The sequence below is a fragment of the Argiope bruennichi genome, chromosome X1 (assembly GCF_947563725.1).
Source record: "Argiope bruennichi chromosome X1, qqArgBrue1.1, whole genome shotgun sequence".
NCBI classification, from domain to species: Eukaryota; Metazoa; Arthropoda; class Arachnida; order Araneae; family Araneidae; genus Argiope; species Argiope bruennichi.
The window spans coordinates 45,402,412-45,421,491 of record NC_079162.1 but is presented as its reverse complement, the minus strand read 5'-3'; the positions used below and the strand labels follow the sequence as shown (position 1 = coordinate 45,421,491).

At 28.0% G+C, this 19,080-nt stretch overlaps 1 protein-coding gene across 1 annotated transcript in view; it reads left to right on the top strand.

Moving 5' to 3' along the window:
- Window positions 1-252: 252 nt before the first annotated feature.
- LOC129958201 (dual specificity tyrosine-phosphorylation-regulated kinase 1B-like) overlaps window positions 253-19,080 on the top strand; it is a 45,613-nt gene continuing 26,785 nt past the window's right edge. Inside the window, exon 1 of the mRNA XM_056070475.1 lies at window positions 253-1,007. Coding sequence (XP_055926450.1) covers window positions 869-1,007 — 139 coding nt within the window. The 5' untranslated portion in view covers window positions 253-868. The remainder of the gene's footprint in view (window positions 1,008-19,080) is intronic.

Here is a 19,080-nt window from a genome sequence, read left to right as displayed (position 1 = left end):
CAGATGCCATTATAGTCGCCGTTAACCTTCGCCTCGTTCATGTGTAAACGTTATGTATATTTTGAAAAAGTGGACTTTCTTTCTCTTAGTCACAACGCCTCTGCTATCTTATCACCTGACCTTGTTCCGACTACTCCGGCGTCAAGCGTGCCTGTCTTTTCAGGTATCTAAGCCCCGATCTTATTGGCCGATGAATATACTCGTCGAATTGTCGCCGCAGCGTGCTCTCACCAATGAGCTGGGACTTTGGAAAATCGTGGCGTGCTTTCCACGACGTAACACACAAGCTCCACCCTCGCTGATATTCCCCTCTTGTGTTGGCTGCTCCGCTGTGCGAGAAATTTTCCCATCGATTTGTGATTTTGTGTTTCTTAGTTTTACGTGTAAAAAACCTTATTGCGCTTTTTTCTTCTTCTCTTTCCTGTTTTTGTCGACAATTAGGCAGAATCTAGTTTTCTAGCTGTTAACAGAGAAATAAAATTTCATTCGAAAATACCGGCAAAAATCATGAACATAGACGTGAATGTGTGTTTGTGTTGAGTGTTTCCTGTGCATGTGGGCTCCGAGCGTCCATGTTGCGGAATGGCGGAAAGCTCTGCCGCCGCCAGCTGGCCGAATACGATCTTGAGTGAGCCGGATTAAATACCGACGTCGAATGCTTTCGTTATTTTCTTTCTGCAATGGATATGCGACATGAATTTATTTGAACCCGTGTTGATCTTATGTGTCCAGTGGTGCTATGGTGTGATGGGTCTGAGAGAGAGCAAACTGTAAACAATAAGAATTCTTGTGTGTGGGTGATTCCGATTGAAATTCTTTTCTGCTGCCCACACTACTACAGTAATATTCTGCATGATCTTGCTTTTCCATGGTGCTTGTCAGTGCTGAGGGTTCTGAACGGAGGCCCCCAATGGAAGCCCCGGACAACCCTGTTCTGTTACCTAAACAAACGACTTGGACTAAAGGCGATGATCATATGGTTTTTCTTGACAACATCAGAATCAAAAGTAAGTGGATACTTTTTCATTTATTTTATACGAAATGTCATCATACTACATCGAATTTTCACACGTTATTTTATATAAACGATGTGTTGACGTGTTAAAAAGGGGTACCCAATTCGTGCAAAAAACAAAACAAAAAACGATCACATGGTTTACCTTGGCAACAGCTGGTATTTGGGTATTACTGAGTTGTTGCGTAACCTCATCGTTGTTGATGGCATTGCTTATAATATGAGATATTCAATGACTTTGATTGTAAATTTTATTAAATTCTATAATGTAGAACATAAATAAAATTTTACAATTTTCACATTGTACGATTATTATATGTTAGGGACTTGTTGTGAAGAGTTGTTCATTTGTGTTTAATCCAACTTAAGAATTCTTGCATTTATCCCAGACTCTTGATTATACATTTCTAGATCAGATTTTTTTAAGAACATTTATGGGGTACTTAATCAGATTTTATACATTTGTTATTCTGTACATATAACTTTATATCTCGGCTAGACTTATTTCATTATTTTCGAACTCCCCATCACTATTTTCATATCCGGTTACTAAGTTAATTTGAACAATAAGGTGATTGTACCCTATATTTATGTGTTTTCTGAGCGTAACAAATTTAATTTTTTAAATATTACCTTAGTTTTAATCAGTAGTTTGCTTTTATATTTAGTTTTTTTTTTTATTAAATTTGTTCTTAAATTGTTTTGTTTCCATATTAGATTATATCATTAAATGGTAGTAGTTTTAGATATGCATTTAATAATCTTTGTATGACATTGAATATTATTTTCAGTTTAATCTGAAATTCTTCTTATAGGATATTGAAAGTGATAATTTGTAATTACATTTTTTTAAAAATTGTATTCAAAAATTTGTGCTTATCCACGATAACCTTTTTTATTTCAAATTACGAGTAAGAATCGTACATTTCGCTGAAACGTAGATTTCAGTGTTTTCGGAATCGAATTTTATCATTCTTGGAAACGAATAATTTTCTTTTATGTAATAATTCTACAATATTTTTATTTCCCCAAGCGCTTTTTGTAGTAACTTATTTTATTGTTCAGTTAATCATACTGATTTTGCTTTTGGGTGTCTTTATGCTTTCATTTGTTTGGTGCTATTCATTATATTATGAAGTTCAGCGTTTTTTGTTCCCTCAGTTTCATGTCCGAATAACATAAAAAAAAAATTATGTTAATATATTTTTTTAAGTAATAATGTGGACTTGAACCTTTTCAGAATTTATATCGGAATCTTTATTAAACTGTCACCATTAAAAAGTAATGTTTAGTACACAATTTTAGGTTTCGATTATTTGTAGAATGTTGAGTATTTAAATTTAAGTTATGTAGTTATAACTATTTCTATTTAAAGCATTATTTCATAATATTTTTAAAACTTATTTTAATATGACATTAATAACTTTTTTACTTCATTGTTTTTTGAACTCAAATGGATAAAGATTGTATACTTATCATAAAGTTTATATGCTTCTTATATATTTGTTAATAATATTATTATATATTTAAAGCTTACATTAAATATGAAAGACATACTTATTAGATTTTATGAATTTTAAATCGTTTCTTTTCTTTGACCATTTAATACTAGGTTGCTATTTGGTTACCATTCAGTTATAAGTAGTATTCAGAATTTATCTATAACTTTTTTAAAAAAATTAGAATTGTAGTTTTTAATTTTAGAGATGTATTTGTGCCTACTAGTTTTTTTTTTTTTGTTAAAGAAAGAAAATTGGGTTTGCTATATTTTGCAGATTACACATTGATTTAGTTGATATTTAGCTACTGATATAACATTTATTTATACCAACATCATAATGGAATTTGACTCTTTTTGATCTTAAAAATATGTATTAAAATATTTGAATGCATAAATCATTATTCAGTTTTAAAATTTTTCAGATCATTATTATTTACTTACTCTGAATATTTTTTCCTTTAAGGATAAACTGTTTTCTTTTAAATGTTACTTCAACTGATTTGTTAGTTAATCACTAAATGAAGGGAATACTCCATTTGTAAATCATATGAATATATTATTGTAAATGTTGATTCTGTAAAATTTTTTATTTATCCTATTTTAGTTGATTTAACTAAAATAGGACTTAATTTTTTTGTTAGATTAAAATTTTATTAAATAGATATTTAAAGTGCATAAAGTATTTGAATAAATGAAATGAAATTAATTACTGTGTTTTTAGGTATTTATTACTCTCATTGTAATTCAGTTCTAACTAAAGATACATAAAAGTAAATTAAGATTTTGATATATATATCTATCTATCTAGAACTATACTGTATATTCTAAAATTATTTTCAAAATTTTCTCTAATTTTCTAAGAAATAATTATATGCTAAATTTGGTTTTGCAAATTCTTCAAATTTTGTTTTTTAAATTATATTGTAAAATAATGGAATCTAGTAGATGAAACAAAGAGCTAAATGTAAAAGTTATATATCATCAGTTTATCATTAATTTATTTATTACATAGGACTTTAATAGATATTTGTAGTATGCCAGTAGGAGTGTGACTTGTATAAGAAAATTGGAGGTTTAAGATTGATAGATCGCCAAAATTTAAGTTAATATTATAGCAGTATCTGTTTGCTTTTTGATTTCTTCCAAATTTTCTGTGTTGCTATTCTTTATTAAAAAAGAACTTCTGTAGTACAAAAAAAGAAAAAGGGAAGAAGCTCATTGACATAGATATTTTCTTTGATTTTATATGCTTTTAATTCATTTTTAAAGTAATTAATGCTTTTTATATAAAAACTGGTAGGAAGTAATAGTCAAGAAGGCCATTTTGGCTTTTAAACTCATTGGGAAAATTATCCAGATTTTGTGATTCTATTGAAGATATTTATTCATTTCTAGTTATGTAGAGATGGAAAGATCTTAATGCTTGTATGGATGTCTAAAGAATGAATTGTAGTAGCACATTTATTGATGTTTTCTATAAATTGCAGACCACATTGTTATAGCTATTCTTATTAGTTAATATACAATTTCAAAATAGAACTTGAATCTAGAAACCCAATAATATGAAATTTGTTATTAATTTTACCAATGTTATGATATATTAAGTTTATCATCCATTTTGGATAAGATTTTTAAAAAAAAAAGTGAATTGGGTCCCTATTTAAAAGTAGCCTGGAATTATTTGGTTTTTATTCTTTACAAATAATCATTTGTTCGATTTTCAGATAATAATTGATTATTAGCAATCTGAAAATAATGTATTTTTGAGACGGTTAACTTTGATGTTAAAATAAAGGAAACTATTCAGATCAAGTTTTTATTTAAAAGTCTTGAATTTACCATCAAAATCCCACCCTCCTCCTCCTTTATTTGTCAGTATTTTAAAACTTTTGCATGTAGCTGTATGGAAGTATCCTTATAAAAATTGTTAACATGCAATCTATTATGAAAAACTTGGTGATTTTTTTTAACAAAGTAATTTGACCATCTAAATTGCATTAAGTTAGGAATTAAGAGGACTAATACAATAAACATTTAGGGTTTAATTTTATAAAATAAGATTTGTGTCTTTTTTTTATGTGACAGTTTGAAGTTTTCTAAATATTTATAATAAAAATTATTTTGCTGTCTTTTGAAATAAATTACTTAATAAAAAACCTCTTCATTGTTAGCTTAAGATTCATATATTGAGCTAATTAGATTGTGAACCTGAATTGCAAGATTTTATATGATCATATTGTTTTTTACAAAGAAAATTTATTTTTGTTGCAGTCAGATTAGGAAAGTGAGGTTTTTAGATACTTGGAATTGTTTAGCTATATGCTTTTTGTTATAGTGAATTCATTCCAACTAGAATGTTTTAGCCATGTGGCTTTATTTTTTTCTTTTAATTATAATGTTAGTTCTTTAATTTTTTTTGCTTGTTTTAATGTGCAAGATTCTTGAAATTATTACATATATTTTGAATTTTTATTAAAAGTTAATGTAACAGCAAATCAGCTTGCTGCTTTAAGATTTTAAACTTGGCAGCATTTATATTGTATTGCCTCCCCATTTAAGTTCCTGTCTGTATCATTTTCCTATTGCTTATAATATTTTGTTAATCTTTTTCATATCCTGGAGAATATTATTATCTATGATTTTTTTTCTTGGATATATTTTTCTGTGATTTACATCATTTAATTGTCTAGTTTCTTGAAAAGTGTCAATGTATTAAGATAAGATATACTAATTTAATACATATACTTAATTTTTAATCTAATATTTCATGAATGCTAAATATAATTTTCCATAAGGAACTTTCAAATTATTATGTCATGAATAAACTGAAACTTTTCAGAAAGGAAGTATTTAAAAAAAACATTTATTTATTATTTGTAAAAGTTCATTCTTTATACTTTACCATATTTCTATTTTTTAAGTTATAAATTTCTGCTTATTGCTGTAGCAAATGTAGGCAAAAACTTTGAACAGCAGTTTTTTATTTAGAATTTATATTATAAGAAAATAAAAGTACACAAATTAAAAAAAAAGATTGGTAAAAACTCTGTGTGAAACTTGTCTTTACTTGAAAATGATTTTACAAGTTGTAAAATAAGAATACAAACTAAAGTATTGGGATTTAAAGAATCCTAAGAAAATGCATACATTAAAGTCAACATTCATTAAGGTAGAATAAGGTAGGGAGGATATTTTATTACAGTATAAAATCACAAAGCCAGTTGAATTTGAATAATGTTTTTTTAAGTAAAATAATTGTAATAATGATATTAATAATTCAAGTTAGTGTATGAAATATTCTGAACTAGATACAGGTTATTTAAATGTTTCAGTTAATGAAATAAAATATTTTTTTTAAATAACTGTTTGGTATTAGTAGTGGATAATTAATTTATATATCTTTTTCAGAGCCCATATAATTTTTTCTTTGTTATACATGCTAGTGTAAATTTGAATTACTATGTGGAAATACTAATATTAAAACTAAAATAAAGTCTTTTGGAAAAAGTAAAGCATTGTCAACATTCTAATAAAAGCAGAATCATTTTTACTTACTGGCATAGATAATTTTTTTTAATGATTTTTGTTATGTAATTATTTGTAGCTTATCCTGAATGTCCTGGTATCTGTGGTTCATGAAAGATATTAATCTTGAAATTTCCCATATCACAATATCTATTTCATTCATTAGTTTTTTCCCCCCATATCACTACAAAGTTTCTCTGAATTTTGAGCTCAAAAATTTTTTAATTGGTTTTCTGCACATCTTAATAAAAAAAAAAAAAAAAAAAAATACTAGTGAAAAGTTTGTAAATTTTTAGTTTGTAAACTCATCTTTTAACAGGGAAATTTATTCATTAAACCACATGCTTGTATTTGAAACCATATATGTAAATCTGTATTTTGATTTATGTTGTTAGATTTCATCATATATGAGACTTGTTTAAATAATATCTGACCTTTCAAACAACAAATATTCCAATACAAAACTCTTATTCCCATTTCCTTCCAAGTATTGACCCTGTTTCTTTTGAGGTATTGTGCCTGTAGTCCATTTTATTACACTTGGAGACTTCTCTGAATTTGGCTGTTGCTCACAGGTCCAATTCTTTCATAGTTCCACTAAGACAATGCATAATCTCTTGGTAGTTCTCCTTGGTAATAGCTATATTAATTTACTTATTTATGGTGAACCTCACTTCTAAAGATGATTAGCATGATTGCTTCAAAACTGCTTTTTTTTTTTCTTTTTGGTCCTTGAGGATGCTTTCATTATGGTGACAACTATTTTCTGAGTCATTTCCATATACCTGGCAGTTGTCATGAGTGTTCACTGGATTTTGGAAGTCCAGATCACATTGATAATCTCCAGCATTTTCTTTATGATTTCCATTGGAGTTGTTTTTACAGTGTTGTCAAAAACAAAAATCTTGCACAAGAATCTTACAGCTGCCACTCACTTCCTTACTCATCAGCTGTCTGCATATAACTGGCAGCTCCTGCAGTGGAGGGGGAAAAAATTAGCATGTGTTTTGGGTTTGCTTAGCCACATATGCACAGCTTTCAAGCTTTGTTTGTTTATGCATATAAAATTATGGTCCTGTATTTATTGAACCTCTTATATTAGTAAATAAATTATACCTATGCATGAATTTCTCTCCCTTTGGCATATTTTTTTAAAAATAAAGTGAGAGCAGGTGAAATGTTTTATACTTAAAAAATATCATTCTATAGTAGAAAAAAGTTTTTTCTTGACATGAGGGTCCTTTGATCTGCCTAAATAATAATTTCATTTTGAAGAATTAATATCCAAATTATCGGTAAAGCATGTATACTCATTTTTGGATCAAAATAAACTGGGTTTAAAATTCATTATTATTACTTTTTTTTAAAGAATGGAGAAATATTTTTTCTCTATTTTTATTTTCTGTGCATTTATTCTTGTTATTTCAAGTATTTGCACATATGTTTTTCTAATATTTTTGTAATATTTACAAGTTAGATAACTAGGACATAAATCATTTTTCTTTTATAACTTTGACATTTATATTTGAACCAGTAAGTAATTTTTCCAAATTATTTTACTAATTCAAATGATTCCGAAATTTTGCAGGGAAAAAAACCAAACTAAACTATATACCTAAATTGAACTATAATAAGAAATATTAAAAAAATAGAATTAATAGGAAATGAAATGATCCATTATATATTAGGAACTTTAAATGTTAATTTGATGTATATAAGAACTAGAGCTATTGTCACAGAAATCCTAACATTTTATTACTGAGGAGAATAAATGATTTTCAAATTTTTATAAAAATCGTTTTTGAAAAATATGCTTTTTTCATTGTAAAGAAAAATAGATTTTTGTTTAATAGATTGAACTGCATATATTTTTCAATATATATATAATATATTCACTAATCCTCTCTTTCACTAAGAACCTAAAGCTGCATAATTTGACAAATTTTTTTAATCTGAATGATATTTAGTTAGAAATGATATTTTTGTTGATTGACAAATTTTCTTATTTGTTATTTAAAAATATTGATGCATTTAAAATTTATAAAATAAGCTGCAGGGTATTATTAATATTTATTCATCACTTCCCCGCATATTTAAGTTTTTTAATAAGCTGTGAAATTTGAACTATTTTCTTTATGTGCTGACCTTGCCTTAAAGGAAACCTCATTTGCACTATGCCGAGTTTGATATTCTCTGTCGCGTCTCTGGGATGCTCAAGTTTACTAGATTTATTATTATTTTTTTCATCGGATATTTATTTTCATTCCTTGACTTACTTCAGTCTGTTACCTTCCCCTTTCTTCTCTTAGTTTCCAATCCTTTCCCGGAACTGCAGAGACCTGCCATTCCACATTCTTTAAATACCGTCTCAATCCCATCTTCGGATCTAGACTGCTTTCCATGCGTTGTTATGGGAAGTAAGCAAACTTAACCCACAGTAATTATCTCTTTCGCTACATCTAAGGTCCTGTTGAGAGGAAGTGTGAATTATAGAGAAATGAATTCGCGTATCATCGCCGTGGGTGGGAAAACTTTTATACAAGGACTTCAAATTTCTTTAAAATTAATTTGTGAAGGGATGAAATAGACACCTACTTAGTCTTAAGGTATATCTCTTAGATAAATTTATTTGCATCGAAATTTCTAAAAAGAATAAAAACGCTGTTTGTTAAATATGTTATAATTTCTTTAGTTTTAATTTTTTTTTTCCCCTGTCGCGATTCACATTTCGGATGGGAAAAATGCCTCGATTTCATAATTAGAAATGAAATGAGAAACCAAGCATTAGTTTACGATAACCAAGAACAGCTTTGTGTAAATAAAGCATTATTTTAATTTTTAGTGAAACCTGTGAGGTAAAGCAATGATTTTTTAAAAACTTTCTTATATTTAAGGACTTGAAAGTAGAGTGAAGTGTGAAATTTTTCGAAGATCACTGATAGCATTGGAAAAAGTTTTTCCAACAATGTAAAATTTAGGACTTGTTCTTTCCTATCAGTTTTAGTAGTGCCCCCTTTCCAATGATTTTTGTTAAATTTAAATCCTCTTCAATTGAAATTTAGAATTTTGTAATGAGAATGTAATTTTTCTTCATTATTTATAGCCATTTAATATTTAATTTTTATTTTTGATTGAATATTTATTGATCTTTTTTTTTATTATTCCGGTTTAAATCGAATCTTAAAATTTATACCATTGCAAAGCCATTTTCGCTGTAAAAATATCTGCGAACCCGTATATTAAGATAATTTTCTTCTTCCCTGTCGCAACTGTAAACATGAATAGAGAAAACTGAACAGATATTGATGTATGAATTAATGATTAATGTTAGAAAATTTAATGAAAAGTTCATTTATAAAAATTTTAATAAAAGGTTTAAATTAGGAAAATTTTCTCAGTTATATTTGCTTGCAATTCTTCTGTGGGTTAGATTTATTGAAGTATTTAAGCTCTATAAATATTTCTTTTTCATTAAGAACTTCGCTCCATCTCTTGGAGCGTAACCTCACAGTTTAAGAATCACTACATTGGGAAATAAAATTGCGATTTTGATATAGAATTTGTTTGAGAATTTTCGGTTGATAATATAGCAGAAAGAATTATAATTCAGTTTTTAACTCTTTATAGATCACGTGCGTTGGAGACAGTTAAGTTCGCTTATCTCTTGGAAAAAATATTACGAACTTGATACTTTTTATCTTCGAATCCCGGCCTTGAGCACTTGTGACTGGCTTTAGGAGAAAGATAAGTGTTGGTAGCATAAAGGGGGAAATGCTATAAATAGTTCGATTTAGGACTTTGATGTACTCGGTGCGCCCCACTGCTAATTGTGTAACGGATTTTCTACGCTTTACCTGCCAATTTTTTTCTTTACAGTCTTGTTAGTACATGACACTCCTACAGTTAGTTTGAAAATATAAAAACAATTGCGTGAGAGCTATATAAACCTCAAAATTTTAATATTTTGTTTAGAGCATAAAAACTGTTCGCCTGTTAATGCGTAACTGTTTTTAAAGAATTAAAAACGACACATTGGACCATGTCTCGATTTAAAAGTGAAATAAAATAAAATAATTGAAATAAATTTAAATAAATAAAATCTGTACCAAGTTTTAATGAAGTTACAATTTATTTCTCAAGTATACATTTGTTATTTAAAATAATGATAAAAGTTTTTCTACTTTTAATATTCTGATTTTACTTATTTATTTTTTCAGATGTTTCTAAATTTCTTTCATGTTATGAATTCATGTTGATAAATGTCAACAAGAAAATATTATGTTCTTATGAACAATATTTGTCATTGTATCGATAATAATGGCCTCTACAAAACCTCTTTCAAGAGATGAGGGTGCCAATGGCTTGAAATAATCTTTTTAATGGAAATTGGCAAGAATAGATAAGAAAAAAAGCGTTGTTCAAAACAGCATCAGTTACAAAGTTCGATATGAAGATATTCTTAACCTCATCATAGATTTTTTTTTATATGAAAAGAGTATTAAAACAGGATGGAGAAAAATCCAAAAGAATTAGCTTAATTTTTAACTATTCATTGAACAGTTGCTGATAAAGAAGGGAATAAAAAAAAAACATTCAAATATTTTTTTTTTACTCATGGAAAATTCATTCATGAAGAGAGGTTATTAAGTAATAAAATCGATTTCAACCATAAGGATGAAAAATTTGCCCTGCATTTCATTGTCATTAAATTTAATTGACAATTTAAAATTCTTTCACAAACAATAAAATAAAATAAAAAGAACGCGATGCTTCTTTTTATTTAGGATGGTTCTTAAGATCTTACTTTTTGTCAATAGTATGTGTGCTGCATAGTAATTTAATAGTACTAGGATGATATTTTATTTATCAATAATAGTAAAATATTTTATAACGTATATCCTTAATGTGTATTGAAAGTGAGAATTCAAAATAATTTGGAACTCTGAATTCTTTTGTAACAGAATTTATTGATGGAGACTGGGCGATGAATCTTTAGAAAGGAATATAACAAAGTTTAGCGGATAAAAATTGAATATAACTTATGTAATCGACTTGTTAGCAACTTACAGATAGTGTGGAATTTGATTTGGAATACTTATTATTATTATTTTTTTATTGCAAAGTCGGAATCAAAGAGATAGGTTTACCAATGGAATTTTCGAAATCAGCTGAGTTTTCTCCTTATAAAATTCAGTTAATTTTTTACTGATGAGTTTAAATATTGTTTAATTTTATTAACGTTCTTTCTTTAATTATCTCTTACAGACATGAGAAATAATGATAGTCCCCCCCTTTTTTTTTATTGACTGCGGAAAAACGCTGTATAAATCCATCGGATGGGATATTTTCTTGCTTTGCCTACTTTCTGGCAACGGCAAGCGCCAAACTGTCTATACTGGTAGTGGGGAAAAGGGATTTCTTTTGTTATGAGGGTTAGTGTCTGGGAAAACTGCGGAAAGGTCAACGCCCTGTAAATGGAATGTCGAGGAAAATTTAAGCTCGCCCTCTTTACTTTTTTGCCATTTATGTTGGATGCTAAAAAGTTAGTTGTTTCATTCCTTTTTTTTTTAATAAAATAAATTATTCGAGTTCTCATTTAGATTTATTATGATGAGAAATTATCACGATGGGGTATTAGTTTTTTTTTTAATTGGCAAACTGATAGAATCTTCATTGTTGGACAGGCATAATAGATCGTGGTTTAAAGTACAACTCTTCACATACAAGTTTATAATTTGCATTATTAAAAAAAGTTGCGTGGAAAACACTATAATAGTAGTTCTTAAATTTTTTCCATTCACCACTTCATGCCCACCTGGATGAGATGGGCATCATTAAAGAGGAAACTCGGAAATAAACTATAATTTCAATGAAAAACTAATCGAACTATACGTGAAAAATTTGCTGAGATTGGCTGTGTAGTTTTTGAAATGAGAATTTTTCAAAATCTCTAAATAGAAACAAATAGACATTCTACTAAAACTTATTTGAGAAAATAGAAGATTTAAATTGTCCTAGTTATATAAAATATGCGATAAAACGAGATTATTGGCTGTACTGTTTTGTATTTGAAGTTTCAAGGGATTGATTTTTTAAGCAAGAAATTGGAAAAATCAAGATGATTAATGCAGTCCGAGTGAAGTACTTGGCTTAATTTTTTTAATATGACATGCAATGAAATTTTTTTCCTATTTTTAAACAAAATATTAAGGGAAATTCTATTTTTCATTAATTAATAAGGATGGAAAACAAAAGAATTTTGCATAGGGATCGAATTTTTTTGCATTTCAGTGTAGGAATAATCTTATTACTATAAAAAAGTGAATAATTAAAGTTAACATGGTTTGTGACGTAAATAATTTTTTAGCAATAATATCACGTTTTGATACTTGTATTTCATTTTACCCGCCTCTCTTAACCTGTTTTCAGAGCTCAATTTATCAAACCAATATTTATATTTTTTAATAATAAAGGTTGGCAGAAAAAACATTACTCCAGATTTCAGCAAAAGAAATTTTTCAGAGATGGGAGAATTCTTAAATGTAAAATAATTAAATAAAAATGGGGGGAAAAAAACCTTCTTCCGTCTCTAGATCATTCTTTTTTTTTTTTTTTTTTTATCATCGCGTATATTTCAGTTTTAAATAAAATTGAAGTTATAGCTAATGGTCGTCGCTCTAAATGTTGTCATATCTTATATACGATTTTTTCGTAATCGTTCAAAGGATACACAAAAAGAAAAAAAAGTTTTCATTTACACATAATTCATTTATACATTCCTGTTGCAAACTGATCAGAATTACCTTCTTTTCAACAGTATTATTTCTATATAAATTTATAATATTATATCTATAAAAATGTAAATAATATATTTTTCTTGGCTACTACTGTAGTTTTTTTTTAGATATTAAGACCTATCTCTATGTTTATATGAAATATTTCTTTTATTGGCAAAATTGAATTTTTTAGTGGGAATTTTAGAAATTAGTTTTATTTTTGACAGCATATGATCACCATATTCGTAAAGTTTAATTTTCAGACTTTGCGAGACAGATTAAGAGTACCTCAAAATCGAGAATAAAGCTTTCATGACATTCGCAAAAATAGCAAAAGAATTATTTTGCAGATGATTGAGATGTATTGGAGCAGCAATAAAGACAGCAATTGCTTACGAAAATGTAGTTGAGAATAAAATGCCGAAAACGACTTGCGGTTAAAAAAAAGTACAATAACTTGAAATGTTTTTGACATAGAATAACAAAGCTGTTGACTAAAGAACTTTTCCACCTATGTAGTTAATCCTAGTAGTGGTATATACGAATATTTTATTCATTATTTAACCAACTGCTAAATTCTATCCCAAAAATTTTCGTATATTTCTTTTAATGAATAAATACAGTTTTGTCTCAATTTACTAACTTAATTTTCTTAAGTTTTTATGATACTGATCGAAATTAAGAATTTTGGAAAACACCAGGAATTAAATGAGGGATAAATGAAGTTTTTGTATTTTATATTTAAATTCAATAAAGGATTATTTAAATTTTTGAATTTCATCTTGTCTTAATGACAGTGTAACATTTGTTTATAGTGTGTGAATTACCAGATCTTTTTGGGAGTCTATTCTTATGTGTGATATTGATATTAAGCAATGGTAATTACAGATGATCAAAGATGAACGAATTAAGATTTCTTTTTTTGTGGGGAGAGAAAGCTTTAGTTGAAGATACTAGTTCAAATCATTTGATATTAAGAATTTGAATTAATAAGAGTAAAACTCTTAATACATTTGTGAAAACAGTCGAACAATTGTATAAGATTCTGCCAGGAAAATTTTTGGTTTTCAAAATATTAAGTTTCGTTCTATTTTTTCCAAAATTTAAAATTAGGTAATAAAGAAATGCTCGTCATACCTTGAAATTTGAATTACTGTTCTAAAAAATATAAGATTTTGTAATGAATGATATAAATTTCACTCCCATTTGACGATCATAGTCATAATCCACGTTTTTGTGCTTTTAATGTAAGAATTTTCAAATGTGCATCGATTTAGGCTGATGTTTTACTCATTTTTTCTGGAAGCATTTTTAAATTTACCGCTAAGGATTTTATTCTGAAACCAAATGAAAATTTTTACTGAAAATTCATAACTATGTATACCTGTATTCCATTTTCGGCAAACTTTCATCTGAGTGTTGTTAGAAAACTGGGACAAATTCCTTGATACTCTTTGTAAAGGAATTCTGTCTGCTTGGCCTTGATACCGATCAATAATTTTCCGAATCATCTCGGTGCTTCTGCCTCCAGAAGTTCACCTGATAGCAAATGAGCAGTTATTTTGTCTTCGTTCAAAATTAAAAATTTCATGTTATTTTTATATATTAAGGATTTTGCCCGTTAGATTGAAACCTTTTAAACCTGCTAATTTCAGTGAAGAATTTGATGCTTTTTGCAATTAAAATTCTGCAAAATCGGGGATATTAAACAGTTCAGCGCTAATTTATGCGAAACATTTGGTTAAAGGCAAATGAAAAAATTTAAACAAAAAAACGGATGAACTAAAATGATGTTATAAATGATACATAAAACCTAGTATCAGAGAAATTGCATGCATAGTGTGTGCATGGGGTGGGGTATTGTCAAGAGGTGCAGCTGCAAATCTTAACCACCTGCTAAAATTTCGATAAAAAGCGTACAAAGCAAAATTGGAGTTTGCACCATTGGCAAAACTATAAGATTTTATTCTATTTCATTTGCATTATTGCATACAGTTTTTTAAATGCTGATTTTAGTATATTAGTATGAGTAATGCGAGGACATCTGCTTCTTTTTGGGAGGTTCTTTTTTATAAACAGTTTAACATTCATTAATTATGCATGCATAGAATTGATATTTGTTATATCATTTTTGTACAATTTCATGTTCGATATTCCCCTCATTTTTGTTTAGAATTGGCTGGTAGTCTAAATAATAACTCATCAAATAAGAATTGCAGACTCGGCTTTTTCTCTTTCTTGTCGTGCGAATGTAAATTTTCTGTAGTGTCCCCACACTTCAAATGTTGGACCATCTGGATTCAGAAAAATATTTTTTCTCATTCACATCAGTTGCAGCGCATTCTCATCCATATATTTCTTGCTGGATGATATAGTATTTCTGTGGAAATATGCAGCAGAATTAAGAATTTTAAGAGCTTTTATTTAATTTTGAATTATTTGAAGAATTCCTTAGAAATATAGTTTATTCAAGAACTCGACTTCAGGTTAAGTCGAGCTCTTGGATTACATATATTTTTGCATTTCTTCCAATAATCTTAGTCAGTTACGAGAAATAGCGTGCTAATCAACTTTAAAATGTATTAGGGACGTGAGGTAAGGTTTTAGATTAAGCTAACTGACCTTTATTGAAGTGTGTTTGTAACAAGTAAAGGCTTTAAAATATATAAAACGTGTTAATTTGAGCAAAAGTTTATTTACTACAAATTACGTTGTTATAATCCGTAGGGATGGTTAGCCCCTAAGATGAATCTTTATATTTTTTGTGTGTTTTAAGATATCGTTGAGAGGAAGCGAAGTAACATGTTTCATATTAGATTTAGGCCACCATAGAATTTTGCATGAATTAACAATTCATATGTTCCGTACAAGTTAAAAGGAATGTTGGAGAAGACCCTGAATAATTCGGAGTTTTACGAAGAAACTGAGTCTGATTCAAACAAGTATAAATGGAAATTGCCTTGGACTGAAATATAAACATTAAAAGAAAAGTAGCTTATATGCATTATCAAATTAGTTCTTGCCGTTTTGCTCAATTTTAAGTTAGCGAAACTATTTTAGGCCACATAAACCGAGTACGGGTTTCATTGCAGTATGCATTATTGCTTTAAAAAAATCAGGCATGGTGTTAGTATTTGGTGGTTAGAGTATTGTTTTAGTGCTATGGAATCTACCATATATTTTTTTTCATTTGAAAAGATCTGTTTGGGGATCTTTGTGACCGATAACAGCTGAATTGCATTGTGTAATGGAATATTTCCCAGTGTTGCTATTCAACAAAAATTTCGGGTGTACAGTTATTATGCTGGCGCAAAAAAACTTGCTCATTTCAATATTTCATTCTAGTGTCCATATGAAATTTATTATTTATATGTTATCCCGTGTTAAATCTTTACTAGGTTCATCTAATTTCTTGTATCGGATAGAGTGTCGAAATTTGATTCTAAATTTGTGGATAGAGTGCATGAGTTAGTCGGAATTTGTTCTAAATTTGTGGATAGAATGCATGATTTACTGCAAAAAATGAGAAGCTGCGCTTTTTTTAAAATTCATTCTTATCATAATTTCCGCTAAACATTCTGAGTTAATTATTGATCCTCTCGATCGATACTTAAATGCACTGTATTTGATAACCGGACTCTGGATTCCGTTCTTAGAAATCGACAATAGCGTTTGAAAGATACTGAAATTGATTCTTTCATTCCTTATATTTTTAAAGCACTAAAACTTTAAAAAAAATTTCGCATTGTAGAGTAATTGAGAATCAATTTTGGATAACTGAAAAATATCATTGGAAAAATTTCAGGAATCAAAGCAGATGCAATGAGAAAATCCGGACACTTTCTATAATGACTTATTTTCGACATAATAAGATAGCCGGTTTCTATTCTTTCACTATTTACTAACAAATCGCAAGGATTCTAAATTTTTGAGGTAGATGATATAAGTTCAGTTCCTATTAATTTTACTTGATTTATCTCTAGAAGAAAATTTTATTAAAATCATTTTTTTAGTTTATAAATGTGTGTAATTCTGGAATGCAAGTATATATAAATAAGTGCATAGTTTAATTAACATTTTATTGCGCTCACAAATTTCTAAATTTTGCAGAAAATATCTTTATTTCACGAAGGAGTTTGTAAGATTAAAAGGAAACCGGTTCTGGGCATCTTAAAATGTTTAGATTGATCTTATGTTATTTAATACACATCTTTAAACGTAACTGAATTAAATACTCCGATTTATGTGCGAGTGTAATCTTTCCGAGATATTTATCCGTAAAAAAAGTTACGGTTCTATAATTTTAAATTTTATAATAATTTTAACTCATTTTAAAATAACTACGCCCCGGGAACTACATGTGTTTTCAGTTTTGGTCGAGTCTATAGCTCCAGTCTGGTTTTCGGTATTCTGCGCAAGACTCAGAATTCGGTTCAGCCGCAATTCGTTTTGTAAATAATTCCATATAAATAATTTTTTTTTTTTTTTTTTACTAAGCAGTTTAAAGTACTCTCAAAATATTAAAAATTACTAGCTGGCCTTTTTCCTGGAAATCGAGGACATCTGAAGCTCTAGTATTATTGGAACTAAATAAATGGAACACATCTGTAATTCGAGTATTTATTAGCGCATCTTTTCAAAACAGATATTGATAAATAACTTCAAGTAACAGTTTATTCTGAATCAGCTAATTGATTAACTGAGTTAGTTAACATAGTTCATTTAGTACTTACTATCTTAAAAATTTTCCATTCCAGAAGCACGCCTTTTATTCTTTGTGCTTGAAATGTAGTTTCCAAAAGTTCGCAATATTTTGGAGGTAACATTAATTTTGTTTGTGGTAAACTTCATCCGAATAGATCATTCTAAGGACCGAGTATTAAGTATATTTCAACCTGTTAATTAGGAAAAAAAATTTTTGTTTCTTTTTTTTTCCGCCGAAACTAACGAAAATTAGTAAATATGATTTAGCTTTAATATAAGTGTTCTGTTTCAAATTCTAAGTATTTAATGATTTTTATTTAAAAATTATTGCGTTTTCATTACTTATCATTATATTTTATAGTCTAACCTTTGTTAATTCCACTATTAAAATTAATTGTTAATTTTTATTGTAAATGGAATGCGTTGATTCCGTCTCTTTGAAGGTAGCTCATTGTTGAGAAGCGATCACCAGTAATGGCATTTTAAATCGATAAAATTATTAGGATTTTCTAAAAAAAAAAAAAAAAAGAAAAGATATTCATTATTAATCGGTTAGGTTATTCAATCCTGTTACTGTATTTTTCTTAAAAATTACTGTGCGAATGTTGGCAAAGCATGATCAACAACAGTAACAAGAAATTGAATATTTAAAAAACATGAGATTTAGATATTTTAACAGTGCTTATTTTCCAAAACAAAATACTTTTTCATGAATAAAAAGTTTTCTACTGTAATCGCAATAGTTTAAGTGCAAGAGTACCTTTGTATAGAAGTACGTTATTTAAAACAGAATTAAAAAAAATCTTTCAAATTTGTTGAACTTAGAACAATATCGTGATACAAAATTTAGCTATCTATTCAATGCTTTGTCTTGTTCCATTAATTAGAAAGTACATTCCTGTAGATTACTCTTTAAATGGAGTGCGATTTAAATTTTTATTTAATTTTATCATTGTATTTTCAGTTTCTTATAATTCTCAAAAAATCTAAGACGATTCTTAAAGAATGCTGATTTTTGCTGTCGTAAATTTCAAGGTAGAAACAACAATTGTTGTATTGTAATATTTAAAAAAAAACACCGTGGAAAGCCTTACTGAAGAATTGCGGATTACTCATTATTGTCATTCAAATTACGCAATAAATCTCTTATTTTCGTAATATTATATTATTGTACAAAGATAACAATATAGTGTAAACAAAAGGCAACATTAAAACTTCAATACAAGTCTATTAAACAGGCGATAAATTCATAATTCTACCCAAATTTTAACCCATTAACATTGTATTAAATGAAATATTAAAAAAGCCCATGATAGATTCTTCATTAAGATATACTTCATAAGATATACTATTTTTTTCTATTTATTAAATAAAGGACCCTATTTGGGGCACTTCATTAATTAATTATGTATCTTATGTAAGAATTTCCGTTTTTAATTTTCTCAATATCTTTTTTACAGCTCCATGAAAATTCTCTGATTATATAATTTGACTTTGTGTATCAAAGAATGTAATACTGATTGTATGTTATTAAAAGCCTAAGTTTTGTTAATCCTCTT